General features: G+C 51.6%; 1 protein-coding gene across 1 annotated transcript in view; it reads left to right on the top strand.

Moving 5' to 3' along the window:
- TMEM163 (transmembrane protein 163) overlaps positions 1-18,903 on the top strand; it is a 215,280-nt gene extending 196,377 nt beyond the window's left edge. The window contains exons 6-8 of the mRNA XM_027588895.2: positions 8,148-8,259; positions 16,441-16,582; positions 17,877-18,903. Of these exons, the coding sequence (XP_027444696.1) occupies positions 8,148-8,259; positions 16,441-16,582; positions 17,877-17,937 (315 nt within the window). The 3' untranslated portion in view covers positions 17,938-18,903. The remainder of the gene's footprint in view (positions 1-8,147; positions 8,260-16,440; positions 16,583-17,876) is intronic.
- The last annotated feature ends 48 nt before the right edge of the window (positions 18,904-18,951 follow it).

Below are 18,951 nucleotides of genomic sequence, written 5' to 3'. Positions count from 1 at the left end.
GATGTTGGGGGCACTGGCAGGGATCCCCGGTCTGGCGTATTGGGTCACAGACCCTCCTGGTTGATCACTTAAATGTATGAAAGCCTGGGACACTACTTCAGTCCACTCCGTCAAAGTAGTTTTACTTGTTAGTAATTTAATCTGCTGCTTTAATATTCTATTTTTCCTTTCTACCAACTGCTGCTTTTGGGTTCTAGGGAACCTGCATTCCATGTCATGTTCTTTTGCCTCGTCTTGTACATCATTACCTTTGAAATGTGACCCCCCCATCACTGTTTGTTCAACAAGGGTGTCTATACATGATACTCAGCTTTTTAAAGCCCCTAATGGTGGCAGCTTGGTTTGCACAGTGACCTGGGAAAGCTTAGGGCAGGTCAGTGTCCACATAAACCAGGGCATATTTAGAACCCTCACGCAGTGGGAGGGGACCAGTATAATCAGTTTGCCACCCTCACCAGTCAGAAGCTCTGGTGATTGGCCTCAGACTCCTTTGGCAGTTGCCTTGGGTGTTGAGAACACGTGTGACATGCTTCGAGCATTAACCAAGTCCCTGTATTTCAAGTGCAATCTGGCATCCTTGGCAATATGCCACCTCATCTGGGCATTGTAGTGGCCACTCTCCATATACCCAGTCTTCTGTATCTATTAAACGGTCAGTTGCTGAGGTTTGTTCTGAAGTAAGGCATCAACTTGCTTCCTTTCTTCCTTTCTCCCTCCCTCCCTCCCTCCCTATCTGTCTGTCTGTCTGTCTGTCTGTCTCTTCCAGGGCATCAGCTTCTTCATTGCCAGGGGTATCCAATGCTTTATTAGCGAGGACTGCCTCAGGCTCTTGCAGGCAGACCCAAATGTCCTTCTGTACATCCTGACCCTACAGGGGCCCACTTGTGAATCATCCATCCCTTGGCTTCTCATTGTCTAAGCCAAAGGGTTAATTTCTTTAGGACAGCCTGCTGTCAATGCCAACAGTTCATAGCTAGGGTTCATGAATAGCTCTCAGCAGCCTAGTGGCTGCTGTGGTTCATTCCTTCCCGAGAGGCTCCATCTGGAGGAATGCTATGCACTGTGTTAGGAGCTGTTGCTCTGTGGGTATATCAGGTTTTGTCCCCTTCCCAAGCCAGGACTAAAATCCTAGGGGCACTCTCTGCTTTGTTGTCTCACCACAGTGTCTGACTCCTACCTTCTGGAGTCATAGACACACCTAACTCAAATGGTAGCCCTGCTTGGGAGAAGCACAGAGCTTTAATTTGCCTCATTGATATTCTTGCCTTCTCAAAGGTAGCTTGCTGCTCTAGTCCCTACCCATAAGTGCCCTTTCTTTACCAGGTGGTATAAAAGACAGGGGCATTATGCCAGGTGGGGAATATAAGTCCTCTACAAACCCAAATCCCTACCAAGGCTTGCATCTCCTTCGCCCTCCTAAGGGATGAATAGGTTTGCTCCTTACCAATCACGGCTTCTGGGACAATGAGCATCTTATCTGACCAAACAAGTCCCTAAACCTTATTGCAACACCTTGGCCTTGAATATTCTGTGGGTTCACTGCCCATTTTTTTTTTTCCCCTTACAGATACTCCAGCAAAGCCTGCACAGTGTCCTGTAGCAAAGGCGGTCTTTACATGTTAACATTGTATCATTGATGTCATGGGCCCATTTTACTGATGTGGGGAAGGAAGACACAGGGACAGGTCCACAACACATTGTGGGGCTATGCAGGTGGCCTTGGGGGATACTTGAAACTTTCATTATTGTCCCTTCCACATGAAGGCAAATTGATCTTAGTTATCAGAAACCTTTACTAAGCAAAATCTTTTCCTTGAATCTCCTTGACGATGAAGCACTTTTGGAGGAACACTTCTTGCCAAAGCATCAGAATAAAACTGTCTGTAAATGACAAAAGACTTAAAACATTGGTTAAAGATGGTTGAAGATTTGAAGAGAGTTCATTATAATCTAATTAAGAGAATTTGGTTATTTCTGTGACATACATTTTAAAATTATGACTAATAGTGTTTTACCAGGACTTACCATGTTTTTAGGGATTTCAAATAAATGGGCTCTAAAGAAAGTTTAGCATCATTCATATTTGACAATGCTTCCCATGAAATTTAACCTACCAAATAAGCCTAATTAGTTCAACATCTTCCTTTCATAAGGAAAGAGAACACATCTTTTGAGATAGTCTGGGGTCTCTCTGGAAAATTCCAAAGTTGGTTCATGGTGAAGACTTGATTGAAAATTTGATTCTTGGGAAGCTTGTCAAAAATATCCAAATGTCTAAAAACACTTGATTAAATAGGTTCACAGGTCACTGTGAAATAATACTTAGTTATCCATTTAATCAAAGTGATAATTAAAGACTTCAAGGGCAAATACAGAAAGTTACATTGTTGTGAAAAACATACCCCTTTTAATAGAAACTCAATTTTGTTAAGTAATCAAAGGCCTGATAAAGATAACATGAAGCACAGGAAGTTATTTTGACAAAACACAGATTACTTAATCTTTGTTTTCTGGGCAGATTACTTAAAAGGTAAAGAAAAACCTTTTATAATCTCATCAAAAAGAAGACCAATAGGGGCGCCTGGGTGGCTCAGTTGGTTAAGCAACTGCCTTCAGCTCAGGTCATGATCCTGGAATCCCGGGATCGAGTCCCACATCGGGCTCCCTGCTCAGCAGGTAGTCTGCTTCTCCCTCTGACCCTCCCCCCTCTCACGCTCTCTCTCTCAAATAATAAATAAATAAAATCTTTAAAAAAACTAATTAAAAAAAAAGACCAATAGTCCAAGAAAACTTTGTTCTTTAAGCAGATGAAAGAAAATTATGTTTTAGTTTTACATACGTACATGTTTGATATTAAAGCTTGTTTTAACCTTAAGCTAATTAAATAGGGCTCATTTTACAGAATAAGTTCGGCAATGCCCTCCGGAGGTATAAAAACATCACACACACATAACATAGACCCATAGATCCATAGACACACATAAACATACAGACACAAATAGAGACCCCATACCTTGCATTCTAAAACTTGAGCCCTTGATGAGTAATCTTATGGAGGCTGAGGACTAGATATTGGGCAAAGAAGCTCCTCTAGCAGTCTCTATTTAAAAATCCTCTTTCCTCCTTTTCCTCCTTTTCCTCCTCAGTCTCTGTGGGCAGTCTTGTGGTTATCTCCTGGGGTGCTTACATTTCAAAGGCATGATACAATTTACAACTTAAAGGCACAGAGAAAGAAGGCAAGTTTTCTCCTAGGAGGGTTTTGTTTAATTGCTATTTAAAAATTTCCCTTCTAGGGGCGCCTGGGTGCTTTCGGCTCCGGTCACGATCCCAGGGTCCATCGGGCTCCCTGCTCGGTGGGAAGCCTGCTTCTCCCTCTCCCACTCTCCCTGCTTGTGTTCCCGCTCTCACTGTGTCTCTCTCTGTCAAATAAATAAATCTTTAAAAAAAATTTCCCTTCTATTAAAGGTTGATGGCATGGGGCTCTTTGGTCTGTTTCCTCACCAGTCACCACCAAATCCCCCTCTGCATTCTCTTCACTTTCCCAGAGATCCCACCGCTTAGCATCCTGACCAGGCTTTGTCGCAGGTGCCCAGATCTTCATCCAAGATCCCTTGCACCCCTCCTAGCTTTGCAGAAGGGCACGCTGAGGTCTCCAGCTGATGATCCTGCTCCCCCACCTTGTCGGCCAGCCCCGAAGCCGGCAGAGCCTCAGACCACCATCCGTCCTTCTGTACCCTCAGCTCTTCCTCCAACTCCGGCACCCGAGCTGCAGCCTCTAGTGGGGCCTCGGTGGCCAGCCCAACACAGTAGAGGCCAGCCCACCGTGGCACCCTTTGTTCTCTTCTGAGCTGCAGTGTGCTGTGCACAGATCTCACACAGATGTGTTAAAGCATCACCCCTGTTGTCTCATAATAGTCCACAAGCATCTAATATATGGGCCCCTCCTCCCCACATAGAGGTTGATGGCCAACTCGTGCGGATGCCTCCTTCCTGCCTGGCTCACCAATTGTTAGTTCGCAAGCTCCTTGGGGCTTCCCAGGTGTGACCTGAAACTGGACCCCATATGTGGAGGGCAGGAGGAGATGGAAGAAGGAGGAAGATGACTTCGGATTGGTAGGTGGTAGGTTTTATGAGCAGGTGAACTTATATATGAGGCTTGCCTTGGCTGGCCACAAGATGAGTAGATTTCCACAATCCTGTCTACCCAGTCTTGAACATTTAGGTAGAGGTTTTAACTGGGTTCAGTCATATACCCCAGTCCAGAGAGCCCCCACGGCACGTTTCTCTTTCAAGGCTGTATCCTGGGGGCAGCTTCCGGGAGTGAGGAAGGCAAGTGGAACTCACATTCCAAGGACAGATTGGGGGATGGGGATCCTCCAGTTGCCCGGTCCAGCTCGCAGGTCAGCTGGCGGTCAGGTCTTCTTGATGGCCTTCTTCAGCAGGCAGGCACCGTTTTAAGCGGTTTGAAGCATCCTTCTGAGGTGGTATTTCAGGTTCAAGCAGAGAACTGGAACCTCTCTAAATGGTAGAGAATAGGGCTTTATTGTTGATTGCAGGGATGAGACTTTATAGGCTGGTGGGGGCTGCAGAAGAAGCATCTGGCAGGCTACTGTCCCTGAAGTCAGCAGGGCTGCCTGGAAGGACGGAAATGGCATAGAGTGAAGCAGAGCAAAGACAACGGGAGCCCCGGAGATGGACTGGAGCTGCATTTGACCCTCACTGGTGTGGGTGGTCTGAACTAGAAGCCTTGACGAGATGGTGTGGGTCCCACTGACAGTTTTTCTTATATTTCTTTACATTGCACCGTGCATACTTCTTTCTAGGTAATCAGTTCCTGACGTTTCTTTTATAGGAGTGCTTGGCATATTTTGGGGCTTGCCATTAGCGCTTAGTGTGGCTGTTTGCTGGAATAAGTTAGTGCATGGATCAAGTGCTTGGGCCCCTTTAACACAAATTGCTACATTGACTGCACAGTATTTGCTTGCCAGGGGCTGCAGGTATCACCAACCCCCCCCCCCCCCCCCCCGCCCCCAGAAGAGAGAATTGAGATTCGAGTGCTCTGGTCTGTTTCCCCAGTAAGCAATGCTCCAGATGTGAGCAAAGGTCTGCTGGTGCATCACTGCCCTTCAGCCAAGCCCCCTGTCCAGTAGTGAGCTTCCTGGGAGAGCAGACCCAGGAAAGGACTGCTAAAGCCGTAGTGGCTATTCTCAAGATGCATAGGGGTACCCCAGCTCCTTGGGACTTAGATGGGGTGAACACAGACTCTCTCTACATCTGGGAATTTAGGGATGAGGGCTTTGCCAACACACTGAATGGAATCAGAAAGGCTTCAGGTATGGGGGTTGAGCAAAGCAAGAATTCAGTCTCTGAACTTGGAGTCTCAAAGTGCTTGACTATGTCAGTCTCCCAACTTAGGCTTTCTGAATCCTGTCAGCAACTGGGTCTGTGTTGATACATTGCATTATATCCTGTGGGTGCCAACATTCATGATTAGAGGGAGTCCCTGCACAAAGGGAGTTGTGATTTGGAGATCCTTGCCCACCTTCACCCCTACCCCTACCCCTCACGGACCCTGCTTTGTCACTTATGCACAGCAGGGACTTGGGATCTGCCAAGAGGCTAGGTTTGGCATAGTCCTTACTGATAATTTGAGGAGGTGAAAATGATAATAAGAATAGTAGTAATAATAATAAAATTCAGGGAGGTGATTATTTTAAAGAACTTTAAAATTTGAAATAATTTTAGATAAAAGAGTCACAAAGACATTACAGGGATTTCCCGTATATCTTTCATCCAGCCTCCCCTGACATTAACATCTCATATAGATAATCAGGGCACATTTGCCCAAACTCCAAGATTACTAGGCTATTACTAAAACTCCAGGCTCCATTCCAGTTTTGCCAGGTTTTCCACTTAATATCCTTTTTCCATTCCAGGATCCAGTCCAGGACACCATGTTGCATTTAGTCCTCTGTCTCCATAGTTTCCAATCTGCCACAGTTTCTTGGTTGTTCCTTATCGTTCATGACCTTGACATGTGTGAAGAGTACTCCTCAGGTATTTTGTAGACTGTCCCTCCATGTGGGTTCATTTGGTGTTTTTTCAAGATTCAGATGAGGTTATGGATTCTTGGGTAGAAGAACACCAAGGCCTGTTCTCGTCATGTCACGTCATATCAGGAAGCACATGATATCGGCATAACTCATTAATGGTCCTGTTAATCTTGATTACCTGGCTTAGATCACTTGCCAGGCTTCTCCCCTGCAAAGTTACTATTTTACCCTTACCATACCCTACTTGTTAGATACCCATCACGAGCCCAGCCCACACTCAGGGAGGAGGGAATTCAGCTGCCCCTCCTAGAAGAAGGATTAGCAAAGGATCTGGGGACATATGTTAAGACCAACCACCACTGATCAGTATTCTGGGGGAGATGCTCTGATGCTTTGCAGATATCTCGTTTCCGGGGAGGTGATTTTTCAAATGATTTTGTTCAGTTTTTGAAGCCAGGAAAACAGACTATCTTCCTTTTTCCCAGCTTTCTGGCACTAGGTTAGTGAATTTGGATAATAAGATGCTTAAGGAGTCTTACTTCTTTTGTATATGTGATGCTTTATCCGATTTCTGCTGGAAGTTGCATTTTAATATTGGAGAGAATCTGGAGGCCGTGTCTCATGGGAGCGATGCACGGGGGCTCCAAGCTGAGGAGCGTGGTGGGCCCTAATGTCATGAGATGGTGGTGCTGGCTTTTGCGTGTGTGACTCATTCATTTTCTTGCAAAGTTAAGGTAAAAACTTATAGGAAGTGCTAAGATAACGTCAATAGCAGACTTTATCTTTAGATGCCCTTTCCGCACCTTTAAGGCTAAATTTGAACTTCTTATTGCCTTTGTTTGAATTTAAGGAAAAAACATGGTTATAAGTAGCATCAGCCATGATCGACCCTGTGGCCAGTTCAGTAGGCTCTGTGTTGAAGTGTTCTTAGTCCAGTGGTGTACTTATGTGTTCCTGTATTCTCCAACTGCTTTTTGAATTATTTATGAAAAACTGCATATAGCATGCACTGTTTTTAGCATTCCACCCAATTATGTTACTGATCAGTGATTGCCAAACATTTTGGCAGAAGAGTGTGAAGGGGCATCTCCTACAGGAAAAGGAATACTTAGTGTCTAAGGGAATATAAATCTGGATTATCTGTTTTTGATCATATTTTCCATTTTCCAGTGACACAGGTAAGTAACTGACCTATGAGAACAAGCAAGATACTCCCACCTGGTGGCAGCATACCCAACTGATTATTTGTTCAGGGAACAAAGAGGGTCTTTTTTTTTTTTTTAATTTTATTTTATTATATTAGTCACCATACATTACATCATTAGTTTTTGATTTAGTGTTCCATGACTCATTGTTTGTGTATAACACCCAGTGCTCCGTGCAGTACATGCCCTCTTTAATACCCATCACCAGGCTAACCCATCCCCCCACCCCCTCCCCTCTAAAACCCTCAGTTTGTTTCTCAGAGTCCATAGTCTCTCATGGTTCGGTTCCCCCTCTGATTCCCCCCCTTTATTTTTCCCTTCCTACTATCTTCTTCTTCTTCTTTTTTTTTTTTTTAACATATAATGTATTATTTGTTTCAGAGGTACAGGTCTGTGATTCATCAGTCTTACACGACTCACAGCGCTCACCATAGCACATACCCTCCCCAGTGTTGATCCCCAGCCAACCCCATCCCTCCCACCCCCCACCACTCCAGCCCCCCTCAGTTTGTTTCCTGAGATCAAGAATTGCTCGTATCAATGAGATCATACGATACTTGTCTTTCTCTGATTGACTTATTTCACTTAGCATAATACCCTCTAGTTCCATCCACATCATTGCAAATGGCAAGATTTCGTTTTTTTATGGCTGCATAATATTCCATTGTGTATATATATACCACATCTTCTTTATCCATTCATCTGTTGATGGACATCTTGGCTCTTTCCACAGTTTGGCTATTGTGGACATTGCTGCTATAAACACTGGGGTGCACGTACCCCTCTGGGTCACTGCATTTGAACAAACCTGATCTTTAAGGCAAGTGGTTTGCAGATAATCTGTTCTAGCGGGAGGTGAACTGTTGAAATCTGGAATTTTCTCTCCTAGGATGATTTCCTGTTCAGCGTCTCCATTTTAAGTGGGATCCTTTGCAGCATCCTGGCTGTGTTGAAGTTTATGCTGGGGAAGGTTCTGACCAGCAGAGCACTCATAACAGATGGTGAGTAAGGCCAATATGCCTGATCTCTGGGGGGCTGAGCTCACAGTGAGGGAAGATGCTATTCAGTTGCTTGTCCTGCAGAACAGCTCAACAATTTGGAATCTGTTCCTCACTATCCTCCTCTCCCCAGGCTGTTTAATGATTCTCAGGGTTCCCATATCAGGGCAGATGTCTTGTACCCTGGGAATTTAATAAATTTCATGAATCACCTCCACTCTGACCTCTTTAAAACAGGGTGGATCAGGGCTCCCCAGCCTGTGGTGTTTGTTAAAAATACAGATCCCAGAGCCTGACCCCCTAAAGATTCTGATTCTGGGAGTTGGAGGTGGAGTCCAGGAAGCCACAATTATACCGTTGCCCCAGGCTAGGCGGTGCACACTGAGATTGGGTGCTGCCTCCTTGGCCAACCCAAGAGGCCAGGACACAGCGTCACAGGGTCCAGGGGAGACGGACCCTGCAGTGTCTCGTGCTCCTATGTGACCTTTTGACCACCGGCTTCTCCAACCTTCCTCAAATGCCACTTCCTGCAGCACCTGCTGGTGGCTTCTGCCCTAACAAGGCAGGGCTGCCCGGGGCCGTGGACGCCATTTGCCCGTATGGAACCGAAGCTTTTTAAGCGCAAAAGCCGTTTAAGACAGTAAAAGGGTTGGCGACTGGGACTGAACCGTCCTCTTCTCTGCTCTGCTTTTAAGCAACGGGAGGCCCCGCCTGGCTTCTCAAGCTCCCAGGTGGACCCCAGGGCAGGGGCAGGCCAGGGGAGGGCAGGACCCAGCCGGCATCAGCTCCTGGGTTTGCTGCTGGGACAGCACGGTGCTGCAGGAGCACGGGGCCAGCAGAATCCGAACCACCTCTTTCAGGTTTCTGCCCCATTGCTGGGCAGCCTCCTGCCTGGTCGCCAGAAGTGCATTTGCCACTTAGGTAGCCCCTCTGGTATAAATGAACTGCTCTCTCCCAGAGCCAGGTCTAAAGAGCCTGGGGTTCTGTTGTGTGAGAACGCTGCGGGCATGCCTGAGGCCATGGCCTGTGCGTCTTCTGAGGGCTCTGCCACCCACCGAGACACCGTGGCTTTCCAGGCGGACTGCACTAAGCTGCGCCTAGCATATGGTCCCGTCACACCCTGGCCCGAATGGGTGCCCTTTCCCCTCCGGGGACAGACCCAGAATCTGAGGAGGAGTGTTCATTCCCCGTGATCTTTGTGGTCTGGTGTTTTTTAACCTGGGAAAGGAAATGCCTCCTTTGGACTTGGAGTTCTCCTGTACTTGCGGGTGGGCAGTCCAGGGCGCGCTCGGCTGGGAGCCGCAGGCCGGGCGGCATTAGCCAGGCGTCTGCATGTGGGTTCTCCAGCTCCCTCTTGTTCCGTCACTCTGAGGGACACGGCTCTGCCAGGGCCTGGCTGGCTTGTGGCTTCTCCAGCGGCGGCTCCGTGTCTCCTTCCCTGGGACCCGGGGGCCCGGGAGGGCAGGCCTGGGGGAGGCTGCACCCTCAGCACAGCTCTCCGGGCCCCCAGCCGTGAGTACTCCCCAGGGGCTGCTCTTTCAGCCTTGCTTTAGGCCCTGAAGACACCAAGCCCCCTGGCCTGCAGAGCGTCCACATCTTATCTGTTCCTTTGACTGCAGTGGAGACCCAGGAGGTGCCCCCCCGCCCCCCGGCCCCAGAGGCCTGGGTGTGGACCCAGCAGTCAGACCCGCCCCTCCCACCACGAGCGTGGGGTCCAGAACAAGGGCCCCCCCTGCCTTGACTGCAGTCTTACTTCCTGTTAGATATTCCAGATATTAAGCTTCTGTTCAGGCTTCTGTGTCCTTCTCACCTCCTCCCATTTTATGTGGTGTGCGGAGAAGACCGTGATGATAAGTTGGTTTTTTTAATGAATAACTTTTTTTTCCTAAAGGTTTTATTTATGTGTCAGAGAGCACAAGCAGGGGGGACGGCAAGCAGAGGGAGAAGCAGGCTCCCCGCCGAGCAGGGAGCCCGATGCGGGGCTCGATCCCAGGACCCCGGGACCATGACCTGAGCCGAAGGCAGACGCTTAACCGACTGAGCCACCCAGGCGCCCTAATGAATAGCTTCACTTCTGACTCTATAATCCTCACACACAAAACCAGCTACACACAAGCAGTGTTTCCATCACAGTCTTGAACCAGGGAGGGCTCTTGAGAAAGGGAAGTGGAGGGTTTGAGTGGAAACTGTTCCACCCACAGGCAGAAAGTGGGGGACCCATCCTGGGGGTCGTGGTGGGAGAGAGTCTGGGGTATCGGAGGGGCACGTGGGATGAGGGGGCATGGCAGATCCTGCCAGACATCGGGTCCACGGTAGGATTCTGGATGTTTTCTTAAATATTGAACACATGGTGACATGATCGATGTTTTCTAAAGAGCCCTGTGGCCGTCAAGGGGGGGAGATAGAGCGGAGGGAAGGAGAGCTGAGGCGGGAGAAGTGTGGGGAGCCGCGGGGGTGGCGGGTGGTGGCGGGTGGTGGCCTGCACAGAGTGAGGGCAGAGGGGTGGAGGATGGGGGAGACTTGAGGACGTGGCAGCACTATTTGTGAAACGGGCAGGGCTCGGGGTTGAATTGTCCCTGGAGGCTGATGAGAGAGACAGACACAGGACAGACAGCACTACTGCAAAGCATAAAGGCAGCAGGGTACCCCATCCCCAAGCCTGTTACCCATTAGGGACCCCCGGGGGGTCAGCAAGCTCCACAGTCCCCTGCTTGGTGGGAGTGCCAGCCGACCATGCAGCGCTAATTACAGCCTCCTGCTAAGTGTGTTGTCTGGGCTCCCAGTTTTACCCCTGCATTGATGAGCAGATGGAGGGAACCGTGTGTAGCTATCTCCTCTTGCTCCTTCCCTCCTTTGCGAGGTGAGGGCGGGATGGGCTTCAGGAGCCATGCCTATCTTTAACGTCGGGGGTCTTCAGAGGGGCTGGCTCTGGAGGGCATCCCTTGTGGCTGCCGCCCTGGGCATGCCCCTCTCATGGTCTGGCCCCGGGGCTGGGGGCAAGACTCTCTCCAGGAGGGAAGCAAGTTCAGCAAACTGCTTCCCATGCAGGGAGGGAGGGCAGGCCTTATCCGTCACCTGGGGCAGTGGCCCTTCCCACGCGCGGGAGCTGTGCATGAAGCGGGTCAGCCTGACTCCACCAGATCCTTTGTCACTGGACTGTGTCCTTACAGCCGGAAAGAAGACCTTCAGGGAAAGTGGGACAGCAGGTGTGGGCAAATTCCAGACACTCCCACTCTGTGCCGTGCAGTGTGGTAAATCTTGTCTAACTTGGTTTTGTTGCTTTGAATATTCGGTCAACATGCGATTTTTGCTGTCAGCACTAGGCCGAAGCTGGCTGTGTTATTTAAGGCAGAAAGATTTTGCACAAGTGAAGAGTGCCAATCGGACAGAGGGGGATTGTGGAGAGGTCCCGGGGGAAGTTTCGAACCAGGAGCCAGCAGCTGGGCTCCAGAGCAGCCTGCAGCGACAGATGGAAATCTGGCGGGGGGAGGAGTGGGGCGCTGGGCCCACTGTCCTCATTACCTCAAGTTCTGAAACCCCAAAAGGCTGGGGTCGTTTTTTCCAGCACATGAAGAACTTCAATCAGAACTTTCTGCATAAAATGAATGTGCTTAATTACACAGATCCTTCCCTAGTCCTTAAGGCCAGACCGGGAGAGCCTTTAATCAGGAGAGCCTCTCACAGGATACTGCGTTCCTAAACCGACAATAGCATTTACTCTTTACAACAGCTCTGGTTTTAACCAAGGGGACAAGAAAAAGCTGTGAGGCTGCGGGGGGGGGCAGTTAGCACCCAGAAGTGTGTGACCCACCGCGCTTTGTGTGCTGCGGAGGTGAAGATGGGAGGTCTGGGGTGCAGGGCTGTGAGCTCGGGGTTCCTGTGGGACGACTGGCTGGGAACGCTGTCCATTCTGAAGGGCGTGGCACGGCAGGGAGAGAATCGTCCCCTAGCCCCGGGGTGCTTGTCCTGCGTTCCTGCGTTCCTGCGTTCCTGCGCAGGCTTACGAGAGGTGAAGCTACCTGTGTCAGGCTCCGTCACCGGCAAAGGTGAGTGGGGCCAGCTAGTGGGAGCTCCTCCCGGGAACTAGCTGCGTGCAGGGGGTGGGCTCTGCGGAGCAGGGTGACTTGCTGGAACTGAGCGGACATCTAGTGGAGGGCGGGGGGACTCTCACCTGCTCTCTGCAGCCTCTCTCAGCTCCACGGGCTTCTCCTTCTCTGGGGGGCCCCAGGACACTCTCTCTCTCTCTCTCTCTCTCTCTCTCTCTCTCTCTCTCTCTCTCTCTCTCTCTCTCTCTCTCTCTCTCTCTCTCTCTCTCTCTCTCTCCCCCTGCCCCGTGCCCCTGATAAAGAAGGAGCAGGGAGCAAATGATTCCAGGCTGCCCTCGGGCAGTGGCCAGCTCCCCCTTGTCTTCCCCTTGGTTCTAAAATTCCCCCGATGCTGAGAATGCCCAAGATGTAAACTCCAGCCCAGGGAGCCTGGGACAGAGTAATGGACTCTGCCGGTGCTTTTGGTGGCCTTCTGAGAAAAGCTGTGTGCTGCAGAGCCTTTGTTGTTGTTGTTTTAAGAGGACTGTCCTGATTCCATGTATTAAAAAAGACAGGAAGACTCAAGAGACTGCCAGAGGCAAGAGGGTAAATGCGAGCTTCTCAAAATGGGGCAGGGGAAGGGGGGATCCTGACAGATCAGGAGACAGGACGGAGATATGGCCCCCGCTTCTCAGGACCTGCTGTTCCCCTCCTGGGGGAGGTGTGGAGGCAGAACCGAGGATGGGATTGCAGAGGACGAAACCATGGGTCGTCAGAGAGGGAGAAAGGGCCAGTGTGTTCTGCACGTCGGGGCCGGGGAGGGACTCAGCCGGTGCAGAGCTTTCCATGGCGGTGACAAAAGGCTGCCAGTGGGCCATGATGCTTTTAAAACACAGGCTTTAGAAGAGTCTGCTCCAGAGCTGCATGGAGAGTGGTGATTGAAGGGATGCTGAGCCCATTTCTTCCTTGTCCAGAGCTAGGTGAGCATGGAGAAGCCATAGAAAGCCACCACACAGGGGCCACTCGGGCAAGCGGAAGCCAGGAGGCAACACGGGGTGGGAAACCCACCTGTCCCTCGCCTCCACCATTAAAGGTGGAAGTGGAGATTTGGACCTGGGACTTGGAGCTGGTGGGACACATCTCCGGTGAAGCCAAGGTCACCGCTCAGCCTCTCTTCTGTTCTCCTGCTGCCTCCGGGGCACCTAGGGCAAGCTCTTAGGATGGCCCAGCTAGACACGGGAGCGCGGGGAGAGGTCACACTAGCTCTCGGCTCCCGGCAAGTCCTGGTCTCCCTCTCCCCGAGGTTCCCTGGGCTGGCCAGTGGAGGATGTGGCCCCCAGATGGAAGGAAGGTGGAGGTGTCTGCCTTGCCCGGTCCCTACCACTGTTACCCAGGTGAAATTGGGCAGCCCTGAGAAGGGAGTGGGGAGGTTGACTTTCCAGGGAGCCTCGGGCTCCAGCCTGGAGTTGAGGAGTGAACGGCTCTAAACCTCCTCCCTCAGAGGCAGTCTCTCCAGGGCCCCGGCCACAGACCCTGCCTGGGCTGGGAGGCCCCCGGAGCCCGGCAGGGGTGGCTTCCTCTCTCTGGGGTCAGCTCAGCCCAGCCGCCGCTAAGTAGGAGCCCTCTTAGCACAGCCGAAGCCATGTTCCAGGCCCTCCTTCCCTCCTTTCCTCCATCTATTAATTCATTCATTAATGTGGTCATCCACTGAGCTCCTGAGAAGTGCCAGCCCGTTCTGGGACTTGGAATACAGCGAGAGACACAAAAGCCCTGTCCTTAAGCTTATGTCTCCAGCGGGGAAGAAAGAGATGTTTGTAAAAAGAAGAAGGGTAAAAATACCATGTTAGGAAGTGAAGAGCTCTGGGGAAGAAACAACAGCAAGAATGAGAAGGTAGGGTGTGCTTGAGTTGCAGGGCTCTGAGGGTTCAGCCTGGGAAGGAGGCAGCGGGGGAGACCCCGGGAGGAGCGGTGCGGGCTGACGGGGGTGGGCAGTGAGTCTCGAGGCCGCGGGGAGGCCGGGGGTGGCGGCGGCAGGTGGGGTGTGCTGGGAGTAGTGGACGGGAGGGTCAGTGCGTGATGCGGGAGAGGCAGGAGGGGCGGCTCCCCGCAGCTCAGGTCAGCCTTGAAGAGTTGGGATGTGACCCAAAATTGAGCAGCTTTTCTCTTGGAGGCCTTCAGCTGCTGTCTGGGCGGGGGGCGGGGGGGAGATGTGGGCAGGGGGTAGGGAAGGTGGTGAGAGGCTGTTGCAGGGGTGCAGTCAAGGGGCAGGTGCCCTGGGGTTGGGTGGTGAGAGGCACACGGAGTTTGGGAGGCAACAGCTGATAAGACCTCTTGACAGATGGTTTAGCTTGGGATTGGTGACATTTTGGGTGTGAGAGATGTCAAGGACGGGCTGTTTGATTTTTTTGGCCTCGGCAGCTAGGTGGATGGTAGCAGCATTTACAGAGAAGGTCGTGAGAGGGTGAGGCGTTTGGGGGCAGAAATTGAGATTTTTCCTTTGAACATGTTCAGTTCGAGATGCTTTTGAGTGGGTCTTCAGCTCAGCAGAGAGGTCAGGCCGAAGAGCAAGTTGAGAGACCCTGGGGTGGGGAGGGCAGGCACTCACCCGGGGGAGGGCAGAGGCAGGGGTGGTGGTGGAGGAGGAGTTCCCGCCACTGTGCAGGGGAACCCCCAGGGGAGACGAGGACCCAGCAGTGGAGACAGGGACGGGACGGCTGGAGTGGAGCAAGGACAGCCAGCGACGCGAAGAGGAGCGCAGGTTATGAACCCGGGCAGGTGGCAGCTTGGTCACTGATGACCTCAGGGCGGTGGCGCCGTTGTGGCAGGGGCGAGGAGAGCGGGAGGTGCACGGGGAGACAGCTCTTGCAGGAGATGCGTGAAGGGCGGCGGAGCCAGGGTTGTGGAGGGGGTGCCAGGAGGTCCAGGGAAGAGACTGAAGGTCGGGGAGGGGGGAAGTACGGTTTCTCCCAGGGGGATGCCTCAAGAGCGGGAACCGAATTCCAGGAACAGAGGTGAAGGAGTTGGCTATAGGCAGGAACAGCACTGCGGGGGGGGAAAGGGGGGAGGGTGGCGGCGGTAGCCGGCAGGGTGGGTGGTGGTTTGGTGTGGGGAAGATGAGGTCGTATTTTCTCCACCTACGTGCTCTAAGCAGGTCCTTGTCATGGCATCAGCTGAGAGCTGGCGTGGGAAGAGGACAGCCTTGAGGGAAGAGAGGAGGGTCCCAGACAGAGGCCATTGGTCCTTGCTGGCTTAGGTCCAGCTGCTTCCTGTTATTGGGGAGCAGCGTATCAGAGTCCAACCCTGGGTCCCAAGAAAGGGGTCGGACCTAGGCTTCACTCGATGCCACCCTCCCCTGCTCTTCACCTAGAACCTCATTCCTAGGCCTTCAGCCCCCCACGTACGAACATGTCCCAGGCCTCGTGCTTGAAGCCGGCACCAACACCTCGGAGGGGAGCAGGTGTAGCTGCCCCAGAACTGCAGGGGGGCCTGTTGCGGGGGAGGTGCGTGGACCCCGAGCGTCTCTCCGGGCCGCCTTGGTGCTGGGGGCAGGCGAGGACTCTTGCGGCTCACACCCGGTGGGCCCCCAGAAGCCATCCCAAGCTGTTCTTTCCCACGTGGCTTTTGAAAACTCAGAGGTCAAAGGTCAAATGAAGTGGGGAGCCCACTGAGGTGCCCTGTGTGAACGGAGAGCTGCTCAGTGCCTCTTCGCGCCAGTCCTGTTTCGATTGCCTTTTCTGCCCCCGTCTAGACTTAGCATTTCCTTTCCTGGAGAGTGAAAATCCTCAGCTGATGGGAGGCTCTGGAGGCAAAGGATTGGGGGTGCAGGGAGAGTCTCCAGCCCCACCCTCAATCTGTGTCACCTTCGGTCATGGTGTTTCATGTCACTCTGCTCGACCTAGTGCTCTCACCGGCCAACTGGGGTCATAATTGGACTTCACAGTGTTGAGAAGATCCCGGCTCGGTCCTTGGCCCTGCTGACATTCAAGTCGTCCTTGGCGACTTGAATGTCTCCCATGTGCAGACGCCGTCCCGGACCCTGCAGGCTCAGCAGGGATGGGAGCCTGGCATGTGGAGGCATGCCTGGCATGGGGGGAGTCTCACTGGTGGCTAAGAAAGTTCTCCTGGCCCTGCCCTCAGCCTCTCCTTGCTCTTTCTCCAGGGTTTAACTCCCTCGTGGGCGGCGTGATGGGCTTCTCCATTCTTCTGAGTGCGGAAGTGTTCAAACATAACGCGGCGGTCTGGTACCTGGACGGCAGCATAGGTGTGCTGATCGGCCTCACCATATTTGCCTACGGGGTCAAGTAAGTTCTTTTGTCCTTGCTCCCCCAGGGGCCATGAATGCTCCATTTGCCACTCCTGACCGTCACACTTTGCCCCTGTGACCCCTCTGAGCCCGGGTGAGGCCAGGGGACTAGAAACGCCCCCAGCAGGGGCCCGGTGTTTTTGAGGTGGGCAGTCTTTTACTCACTCTGTGGTCTTCCTTTTGTGCGTGAAGCTTTGTGCCCCTTCCTCTCTAACGAGGATCATGATGACACACTGGGGAGGCACGTTTGTGTGGTATCCTCACAGGTCAAGCTCCTCCTGCCACCTGGGATGCTCCAGCAGGGCACGGCCCAGCAGCACCACTCCGCCAGACCCCACTTAGAGACTTTTCTCCCAAAGGGACGAGTCACTGCAGAAGGGTCACACTTGAGGATAAACCCAGCCTGTGTCCTCTCATTGAAGAAGCACTGTGCAGACATCACTGACTCTGCTCCAGCATCCAGGCTGGGGTCGGCCTTCGAGAGAGCCCTTTTTGAAAGGCACTGAGTTTTTTAACTGTTAAAGCGCTCCCTGCCTCCCAAGAGGATAGCTGTAGTAAGAAAGATGGACAATCAGGGGTGGCCAGGATGGGGGGAAAGGAGAACCCTCATACGTTGCTGGTGGGAATGTACAACGGGACAGCTGCTGTGGAGACCCCTGAGTAGTTCCTCACTGTGTTCGATGTTGGGAGTTCCCACTTGACCCAGCAGGTGTCACTCCTTTGGTGTCTACTCTGGAGAAATGAAAACACACATCCACGTAATGACTCATGCACGAGTGATCACAGCAACATTACTGATGGTAGGCAAAAGTCTGTTAAATTGACGAATGGAACAATGTGATAGAGCCGTAGAGTATTCCTCAGGCTTAAGAAGAATGAAGTATTGCCTCAGGACACAATGTGGATGACCCTCGAAAACACGGTACCAAATGAAAGCAGCAAGTCAGAAAAGGCCACATGTTAGGTGATTCCATATAGAGGAAATATCCAGAAGAGGCCAAAGCAGAGAATAAAAGTAGATCAGCAGGTTGCAGGGGAGGATGGGGAATGACTGCAGGTGGCCAAGGGGTGTCTTTTTGGGGTGACAGATTGTTCTGGAATTAGGTGGTGGTTGTGGTTTGTACAACCTATGAATATACTAAAACGCACTACATTGTTTACTTTAAAAGGTTGAATTTTATGGTACATATAAATGGTAGTTTTTAAAAAGCCTTCTGCTTACTTCCCCAAGCGCTCAAGCCCCAGGGCTGTGGGGGGTCCACGTGGGGGTGACTTGTGTTTCCTTCCTGCAGACTCCTCATCGACATGGTGCCCAGGGTGAGGCAGACCCGCCACTACGAGATGTTTGAGTGACAGTGGCCAGTGGGGCCCGAGCCGGCTGCTGTGCCTCCGCACGAACACCGTCAGGACCACGAGGTTTCCACACAGGCAGATGGTGCCAATATTTCACTGAACATCCAATTTCTTTTTTGGCAAGTTTGTGTTCATGGGAACAAGGTCTGCCCGGCAGGTCAGTCTGCACTCCTCCCCCCGTCAACTGCGTTAGGACAACGCGCACAGGAGTGGGGACAGGTTTCCCCACCTCCAGCGAGAACTGACCTTTTCTGTTTTCTGCAGTAAAAAAGGTTCTTGTGGGTAAGATAAGATGTCTCCTTGGCAGAAAGTTCCTCTGTGGTGCTCTAAGCCTGAAATGGATAGCAACTGACCAGACCCACCTCCTCTGGACCCCCGGTGGCCCCCGCCACCTCCCGTTCCAGAGTCTCTTCTCTCCCGGCAGATTTTAAGGGAAGACCGTACCTTTTGTCCCTCGCCCCTTGACATGCCCAGAACCATCAGTACAGATCACTTCCTGATTTCTATCAAGGTATTTCATTAGTTTCATACTGTTTTACTAATCCTGACTCTAAACAAACAGATTTGTCCAAAAGGAGACCATTCTATTTTTAAAGTACTTAGTGACACACGTATGAGCTTTGCATGGTTGAACTGAGCACATGACCATTTCTTGTACATTCAGAAGCTGAACCTACATGTAAAAACGGATCCATTTTTGAGAGATGTGAAACGACAGTTTATTTGTAATAAATAATTATATAATCTACCCATATGTGCATAGATCTCTATGCTGTGTGAAGTGGTAACGGTACGTCCCCGTCTGCTAGAGATGGCTTGCCCCTCTGTAAGGAACGAGATGTTCCCTGTTTCTGTAACGTTAGGTATAGATTCTGTACAAGTGTCCCCCCAGCACACAACATTCTGTGCCTCTGGGACTGCTGCTCGTCCAGGCGACGGTGTCCGACCAATAAAGACCTTCACCTGTTTTGTATGGTATGGGGAGGTTATCTTGCGCGTTCTCACTGTCCTGGG

This window comes from Zalophus californianus, chromosome 3 (assembly GCF_009762305.2).
Source record: "Zalophus californianus isolate mZalCal1 chromosome 3, mZalCal1.pri.v2, whole genome shotgun sequence".
Classification (NCBI taxonomy): domain Eukaryota; kingdom Metazoa; phylum Chordata; class Mammalia; order Carnivora; family Otariidae; genus Zalophus; species Zalophus californianus.
This window is presented reverse-complemented; position numbering and strand designations above follow the sequence as displayed.